Raw genomic sequence first — 8,967 nt, 5'->3', positions numbered from 1 at the left:
CGTATTCAAACACTTGGCGGGCCGGATGTGGCCCCTGGGCCGTAGTTTGCCCACCCCTGGTCTACACCCACACTAAATGCTTCTGCTTCAAAAATGTACGTACAAAAATGCTGCATGGGGGCCATTTTTACCCCACTGGCCCATTTATGAAATAAGAAAGTGAGTGACAGGAAGAAAACCTCATACATGAAAATTGAGAATTTTTGCCAATAATTAATTCATTCATTCATTCATTTTCTACCGCTTTTTCCTCACGAGGGTCGCGGGGGTGCTGGAGCCTATCCCAGCTGTCTTCGGGCGAGAGGCGGGGTACACCCTGGACTGGTGGCCAGCCAATCACAGGGCACATATAGACAAACAACCATTCACACTCACATTCATACCTATGGACAATTTGGAGTCGCTAATTAACCTAGCATGTTTTTGGAATGTGGGAGGAAACCGGAGTACCCGGAGAAAACCCATGCATGCACGGGGAGAACATGCAAACTCCACACAGAGATGCCCGAGGGTGGAATTGAACCCTGGTCTCCTAGCTGTGAGGTCTGCGCGCTAACCACTCGACCTCCATGCCGCCCGCCAATAATTCAAAGTGAAATAATTTGAGTCCATAAATTGAAAAGACAGCTTTAATAATGCATTACACTCTCCCCGCCTGAAGCCTCCCTAACTTGCCTGTTTCCCTTCTCGTCGATGCCTTCACTGACCTCCCGTTCTCCTCCTCACGCCTCAACTCCCAACACCAGATAGTCAGCAATAAGAACCAAAAGGGAAGAACTGAATGATAAGTCTATGTGCCATCTTTCCACAGGTCAGAACAACCTCACAGGTTTTGTTTTCAGAAGACGCAAGAAGGAACGCTCTAAAGAACAAAAAAGCGCACAAGACCTCCGTTCACTCCTCCCGCCGAGACAGTAGAGGAAGTGAAAGCCAAAGCCAATAAAAACAGAAGGCCTGGCTTTGATACACAGACCGAGACCATCTCATTCATGATCCAGGAGGAGGAGGCAGGGGGTGGGGGGGTCACAGCAAGGCCGTAAAACGGCTCTTCCAATGTCGCACAAGCTCGGCGAGGCCATTTGCCAGAGATGTTGTTTTAACGGCAAAACGGAGAGAAAAAAATAACAAGTTGTCACGGCCACCACGGGGGGAACTGCCAGGGAGGAATCTTTGGTCTGGAATGGACATCAAATCCAGCAGACGTGGTCCCTCCACTCTGTACTGGAGGTGCCAGCCTGGACATTTGTCTGATGTTCACAAACACGGAAAAGCAGATAAAGATGACAGCTTTGACTACTAATTCATTCATTTTGTACTCCTTTCCCTTGTTAAGTTGTGTCTAAAAAAACAAATACAGTTTATTAAAAAAATATTTTTTTAATAATATTTTTTAATTATTTAAATTATTTACAAAAATAATATTTTTTGAAATAAAAGACAACATAAAAAATTATAATTTTTTTATTTTGTATCTTGGAATTTTCATATTATGAGACAAGATTTACCGTATAAATGTCGTAATTTGTAACAGTCATTCATTCATTCATTTTCTACCGCTTTTCCTCACGAGGGTCGCGGGGGGTGCTGGAGCCTATCCCAGCTGTCTTCGGGCGAGAGGCAGGGTACACCCTGGACTGGTCGCCAGCCAATCACAGGGCACATATAGACAAACAACCATTCACACTCACATTCATACCTATGGACAATTTGGAGTCGCCGATTAACCTAGCATGTTTTTGGAATGTGGGAGGAAACCGGAGTACCCGGAGAAAACCCACGCATGCACGGGGAGAACATGCAAACTCCACACAGAGATGCCCGAGGGTGGGATTGAACCCTGAACCCCGGAAATACTGTTACCACTGGAAAAAAATATGTTCTTTCATGACAACATAATCATTTACATATACACAAATGTTAAAAACAATGACAAAATAATACATGAAAAAAATAATATTCATGAAAAATAACCTTTGACCTTTGAAAGTGAGCTTGATGGCGGAGAAGGAGGAGAACAGACTTTTGACCGACGGTAGAAATCATACATAAGTTTTCCTAACTTTTCTACTTCTTTTTAATTCTTCACTTTTTTAGGACCCAAGGTTATTATCCCTCCAAACTCACAGCACAGAAAGTCAAAACAATGAATGGGAGTTTTGGGTACGCCATTCCAGAGCCACACTGTGGAGTGGCATTGCTGAGGATTCTGGAAGAAACACACCAAAGCCTTCACGTGATGCTACCAAATGAATTCTGGGAGGACCGCTACACTTTTGGGGTCAGCACTTTGGATTGACCTTTTATGTTAATCTTTCGTCCCTTTGTATTGAGTTGTGGACTCCTATAGAGCAGCTACACATGATAACTAGCACAGAAAACTTTCTAGTGCTTCCAGAATCTGCACCTATTCGGCTGTATTTCTTTGGATTTTATGGTTCCCGCGTAAATGGTCTGTTTTAATGTATTCCACCCATGGCCCGCCTCCAGGCCCGCCCACTCATCTGTGGTTGGTCACACTGCTGAGCGCATAGAAACACGTCCGGTTTGTGCCGCTAACCGCTAACTGTTGCTGATAATAAACTGTTTCGCCCACAGCGGAGTGCATACGTACGTATAAAGACTTCCGGTTTGTGCTACCAACCATATGTGTTGGATCACGAATCCAATCCAGAAGTAGAGACAGGACAGTCCAAAGTTTCTCAAGGAAAGAGGTTACTTCAAGGCATCTCTCAATGGTAAGTAGCTTTAGCATTTTAGTGTTAGGTTATGTACAGCATGGGTAACGTGTAATGTGTTTTGGAGGAATACCAGTGTTTTAAAAAACTCGGGTAGAGCCACTAATAGTGGTGGGAAAAGACTTATTAGCAACCCTGCTCCCTGTATGCACACTCTATAATGCTACACAGACACGCTTTTGCTCCATGACTTACACAAAATAAACAGTTTATTACACGACTAAATAACATTGGAAAGGGCTTCAGCAAGTTTGTGGGCTAGTCTAGCTGCATAGTAAACATTTCACACCAATAGTGACTTTTTACAGCGCACACAGAGACGGTCAACTACAGCTGCATGTTATTAAAAAACACCTGATAAAAGTTTTAAATTCATTTGGAAATTGGAAGTCAACCAACAGTTGTGTTGTGTTGCACTTGTGTTGCTGCTGGAGGAATTGTGTAAACACTATTCCAAGTTGGAGTTGGGTCACAGTGGTTGAGAGTCGTGCCTTGTGGAGAAAAAGGACATTTCTGCACGTTTCCTGGAAGTGTTTCCAATCATCTCTCTGAATAGTGACAAGCCGCAAGCCAGCGACGCATTCGAGTCCCCCCCCCCGAAAACCCCATTCTGGGCGCAACTCAGAAACTTGATCGGCCGTCAGAACGCCTCCTTGCGGCGAGGGCCTCCTCTGAAGGCGCAGAAACATCTGCACTTTACGTGAGATGTGCTTCACATCTGGCCGCAGTCCCGACTGTGGAAGGGGTGTGGCCGCACCGCCGCAGCTGCAGCCAACCACTCCCAGATGTTGCTGATAGGCCCCGGCGTCTGGCTGTTGGGAAGGCGTGGGGGTGACGTTTGATCGCTCGCCCGGCGTCGGGCCGCGCCGCGTGCGTGCCGAGGGCCCGGGAGGCTCAGCTAGGCTCGATGGAAGCGGGGCGACCTCACAGAGGAGCCTGTGGTGCGCTGTGGCCGACACATGGCTCTCAGGAAGCCACCTCGCATCTTCAGCCAGACCGAGCCGGGCCACTCACATTGTGATAGAAGCACTAAACACATCAGTTTGATATACAGCAGAACCTTGTTACTGTTGCCCAAAATAGAATAGAAACTTGCAAACCATGTGTGAGGATGCACCAGAGAAGATTCCTAGTGCCATTTTGGATATTTACCCCCTGGGAGTGCCTACATCCTGGTCTAGCAGCACCCTCTGCAGCCATTTGCTTTCCACCAGAGGTCACCAACTGAAAAAGTATGTATTTTAAAAAATACATGCCAGCTTCCTGATACACGTGAAAAAGCCTATTATTTCTATGAGCCTGTTTTCCCATTTCACAGTGGGGTTTTATTTATAGGTCCAGCAGGTCGATCGGGGCTACTATACCGCCTCTTTCCCAACTGGGACGGTCTGTGCACACCCGCCATTATGTTACAGAGGGATGATATTTTGGGAGGCAGGAAGCCAGCAGGAAGCCAGAGTGTTAAATAGGTATATACACAGCAGGAAAAGCTTGCATGAAGACATGGACGGCACGCAAACCGTGATACCATGCATGCATGCGCTTCATTGCGACTTTGAATATCTGAAGACAACATAAAAATACAACAATTTCACCTCAGTTTATTTACTAGCAAGATTATACAAACACGATGAATGCCAAGCAGGAACACACGACATGGGTGTGACCCTGAATTTGTCAGATTTCATAAGCTAAATTCATATTAGAGGCGTCAGTGCAGCATTGTGTATCTTCCTTTGCTCCTTTTACAACTTTTACACTCAAAGTTGTTGATACTGAGCACCATGGCTTTTATTTTCTTATGTCTTATGTCTTATGTAACACTGGTATTTCGGGTCACATAAACGATGAAATTGCTCCACTTCAAAAATGAATCGTCCCCCTCATCGATTGTCTTTGTGACAATGAGTGCTGAGGTCTTTCAAGGTTTGATTCTGTTTATTTTGACACCAGAAGCTGTTTCTTATTGCACTTTTGTTTTGATTTGTTACTAATATTAGATATAATTATGCACCGACATACATAAGATACACCTGAATGTCACGCTGACTTCAAGGCTGCTCGAGGCCGGAGGTCTCCTGTCTCCAAAAACAAGTCCTCCACATGCGTATCACCTGATTCAAATCGCCTCGGGTGTCTCATATCTCAAGTGACTCGTTTTCTTTCAGACGAAACCCTGCGGTAGCTCATGAATCTTTAATAGCAAGTGATATATAAATGTTATTAATGTTTTAACTGTCCCAAAAAGACCGGTCAATGAATATTCCAGTGATCACTCTCCTTGACTTATACCTAATTGTGGATTCCACGTAGCATAATTTATTGGCATCATAGCCAATAATATTCCAAAAGCAAGTTGCAGTGGCACAGCTTCCTGGACCTAAACTTGCCCACAGTTGCATCACCCTGACAGGACGCCATCAGAAAAAAGTTTAAGCCTTCAATTTGAGAAAGTTTCATTTCATTCAAGTGAGTCTGGAGGCAATACAGCCTCATCATTTGTGTCTGAGCCTAAAACCTTCATAACATCGGGGGGTTGGGCAGTTCTCGCTCCAACTTTTAATGAGTTCAACCTTACGAGGGGGATAGTAATTCATCATATTGCAATAGATAAACATTTGCACACTTTAGTGTGAATTATCTCGGAGGAATCACTTGCTTTCTTGTTTGAATCCTGCATAGGTATTTATATTTAGGCCAATGCTTCTCTTTGCCTCTATGTGTAATGTATTGGGTTTAGTCGTAATGAAATGTGCCCTATGAATAAATTTGCTTTGCCTAGCTTTCACCCTGAATGTGGCCTTAAAATAGTTTTTGACTCGGCTTCTGCACCGCAGGCAGATGTGTTTTTATAGCACGCACAGCTGTGGGCTGTAACTCGTTCACTAGAATCAAGAGAAACATCCCAGACGATAGCAAAATACCAGATGCAAAGCCTTGCTCTATAATAAATCCCTTTACATCACAATACGGAGCATTATAATTACACTTGTTGATTTTTTTAAAACAACCGTGTGATTGGTTGTATAGTGTTAAATTGCAGCGAGTGTGTCTGATTAATTATCTTCCTCGTGTGATTTGAAAGCTGCTGGGAGCCAGCTAAGATGAAAGTGTGTTTCCATGTGTTTACATTTGAATTCAGGACTGGTAGAGGGAGAAAGGAGGACGTCTAGTGGTCACATATTTGAATTACAATCAATATAATAACATATGGTTGCGTGTTGTCGATTTTTGTGAAAGAATGTAGTGAAGTGTAGTGAGATTAATAGATAAAAAGTGATCTTTATGTAAGTTAATGTGAAAACATTTTTCTGTTGTGTATCAAGTGGCATTGCTTTGAGCGCTCTCGGCCGTCGTGCGGAACTGACCTTCTTCAGTCAACGTTTCCATCCGACTGTCAAGCTCGTCGGACTTGTGTGTCTGTTTACACCCCAACGTGCACCGAAGTGGCTGAGCTACAATTATTGAGTAAAGCTGTAATGTGTGTTATTTAGCACACATTGACAACGAAAATGGGTAAAAAACGTACCAATGAAGACGCGGTGGGATCCGAAGTGACGGCCAAGAAAGAAATGTTGTCAGAGTTTAATGGGACTGTTTTTAAAGCCATGCTAAAGGATCCCACCACAGCCATTAAGGGTGAGTTTTTAAACACATATAGTTTTGTCGTTGCCACAAATTGTTTGATGCTTACCTTGAATCGCCTTTTAGGACTTGAAAGATTCATAAGCAACGCCAAGAGGTTGCCATCATCTGAGCTGTACGATGTGGTGGAAGGCTATATTAAGATTTCCATGGAGTGTGCGGAGATATTCGGATTACTGGAAGGAGACAAACAAATAGACAGTGAGGTGAGGTGTAATCTCATGAAAGGTATTTGTTTAAACTCTTATATCATTTATTTCATTAATTAAATGAACGTAATTAACGTGTGCGCATCGCGTCAAGCCACACCTGTTAGCACGGTATATGAAAGCAGCGTGGTGTTCCCACAGTCACACAGAGGCTGACACTTGTATAACTTTATTCTGATCTAAACACATCAACAGCAGTACAGCACCATATGCTTTACATCAGGGGTGCTCACACTTTTTCAGCATGCGAGCTACTTTTAAAATGACCGAGTCAAAATGATCTACCCACTACAAAAATGCAAAACATCTATTTATTGTCAAATGTATTGAGGATTATTTGTACGTACAATGTATGTTGATGTACCTTACATAACCAAATGAGCCAATATTGCAAAACACACATAATTAACAATTAACATTTTTTTGTAACTACCTCCACATTACTCCACATTTCCCTTCTTTGGTACTGCGCTGGTAGAATGGCATATGAGGCAAACGCACTTCGAAAAAGACATTGTGAAAAAAAAGTCCACCTCCCATTCCGTATGGAAGTGATATGTTTTTGCCTTTTTACTTGGTCCAGCTCCTTCACTCATTTTAGTGACCATAAACTTTAGCGAGGACTTAAAATCTAACGCAATTCGCCGACTAGCTTAGCACTTTGCATCGTTGTTTACGCATGAGCGGTGACCTAAAGGTCAAAATTCAGTTGTCATCTGACTGGTTGTCCTGTATGTCAATCAAGTAACGGGGATGGATGATAGGCTGACATCGTAAGTTCTGCTGCACTTAGAGACGTTGTTTGATTTGATTGGTCGCCCGAAGGGCAACATTCAGTTGTCATCTGAATGGCTGCCCTGTATATCAATCAAGTGACGGCATTGATGCTGGGATGATATTTTTTTAATGTCACGCCGCGATCGACCAGCGATCGACCAGTACCACCTCCGCGATCGACCGGTAGATCGCGATCGACTTAATGAGCACCCCTGCTTTACATGTATGATCAACTCACGAACACGTCAATCTTTGACACATCCTCATTGTCATTAGACAACCGCAAGATGCATTCAGGGACACTTCTTTATTGTGTGTATGTGTTGTCTAACTAAACAGTAAAACAACAGGTGGATATTCTTAGCATTCCCTAGTAATTTTCAGTGTGCAAGTACAATTCTAGGCACTTCATTATACTGGGAAATCAGAGAAAATACATATACACGTGTGAATGCAACTTAAATCACGTGGTGTCTTTGAACATAAGCCCTCATTTTTGTACATATTGTGGGGTATCAGTACACTTGGGGCTGTTAATACATTCAAATGTATCTAACTGTCATTTATCTTTCTTAAAATACAGTAAAAATCGACATATTTTGCACATGGTTGCAAATTGGGATTATCATTAATTATGACCCACGATTAAATAATTTGAAAGGTCACAATGCATATTGTTATATGACTCTTATTAGTATCATTGTTTCTTTGTCTATTTTTGCTGTATTTTATTTTATTTTTTAAAGGAGTTTCTTTGCACAGTGTCCCTAAAACTTCTTGCAATGATGTGAGGCAGACCGTTTTTCATTTTACTTTTAGTATGTGCCACGGGCCAATCAAATATGAAGTGCGGCCTGCAAATGCAAATGAGTTTGGACACGCCTGATTTGCTCTGATCTCGGAATGTGTGCAGATGTTGCTGATCTTGGAGAGTTTTGAAGTGATTCTCCTGAGGACAGCCAGCGATTTGTCCCACTTCAACAGGGTTGGCAACACAATCGTGAAGAAAACGATTTCCAGCCACATGAAGCGGATTCAAGGATGTTTTCTGTCACGGAATCACAGGTCAGCTTTACAAATAAACACCATGAACTATTTACAATTTTCACATCTAGGACAGAACTGTGTGTGCGTGCGTTCATATTTCCCTACTGTACGGAACCTCCTGGGGTCAGGAGCTTGGAATTACAAAAACGTATAACCACGTCTTTGGTATCAAATGAATTCATTAGGAACCCTGGCGGATGAATGCATTCCTGGATGCTGACCATCCGAAAACATATATTTTCCCTCCAGATTGATTCGTCAGTGCCTCAGCTTCCTGTCCGCGTCAGTATCTCAGGGGCCCGAAGCTGCCAGGGAGGTGCTGAGTCACATTCACATTAATAAAGCGTTCTCCGGGCTGGCAAAGTGGAAAGATAACAAGGTAAAGATGGGAAGAAACGCTTTTATTATGACCATCACTTGTCTTATTTGACTATAATTCAACTTTTGCAGGGAAAACTGGATGTCCGCATGGCCTTCATCCAGTTTGTGCTGTCCTTTTTGGTGTCTGGAGACAATGCAACCATTGGACAGATATTAGAGGTCAAAGGTAACAG

At 43.0% G+C, this 8,967-nt stretch overlaps 1 protein-coding gene and 1 long non-coding RNA gene across 3 annotated transcripts in view; one reads left to right on the top strand and one right to left on the bottom strand.

The window, feature by feature from the left end:
* Nucleotides 1-1,580: 1,580 nt before the first annotated feature.
* LOC131134621 (uncharacterized) lies at nucleotides 1,581-7,495 on the bottom strand. Its single transcript, XR_009131429.1, has 3 exons — nucleotides 7,023-7,495; nucleotides 6,430-6,556; nucleotides 1,581-3,959 (listed from the first exon to the last, which is right to left on the bottom strand). It is a non-coding gene; the product is annotated as an uncharacterized LOC131134621 (long non-coding RNA).
* The window catches only part of urb1 (URB1 ribosome biogenesis homolog), a 28,144-nt gene continuing 25,073 nt past the window's right edge, over nucleotides 5,897-8,967 (top strand). The window contains exons 1-5 of one of the 2 annotated variants that reach the window (XM_058080105.1): nucleotides 5,897-6,374; nucleotides 6,447-6,586; nucleotides 8,280-8,431; nucleotides 8,663-8,792; nucleotides 8,864-8,960. In XM_058080105.1, coding sequence (XP_057936088.1) covers nucleotides 6,248-6,374; nucleotides 6,447-6,586; nucleotides 8,280-8,431; nucleotides 8,663-8,792; nucleotides 8,864-8,960 — 646 coding nt within the window. In that variant the 5' untranslated portion in view covers nucleotides 5,897-6,247. The remainder of the gene's footprint in view (nucleotides 6,375-6,446; nucleotides 6,587-8,279; nucleotides 8,432-8,662; nucleotides 8,793-8,863; nucleotides 8,961-8,967) is intronic. The other variant, XM_058080106.1, reaches the window with a different exon arrangement.

The sequence above is a fragment of the Doryrhamphus excisus genome, chromosome 8, assembly GCF_030265055.1.
Source record: "Doryrhamphus excisus isolate RoL2022-K1 chromosome 8, RoL_Dexc_1.0, whole genome shotgun sequence".
Classification (NCBI taxonomy): domain Eukaryota; kingdom Metazoa; phylum Chordata; class Actinopteri; order Syngnathiformes; family Syngnathidae; genus Doryrhamphus; species Doryrhamphus excisus.
Note: the sequence above shows the minus strand (reverse complement) of the source record. Positions and strands in the feature narration are given on the sequence as shown.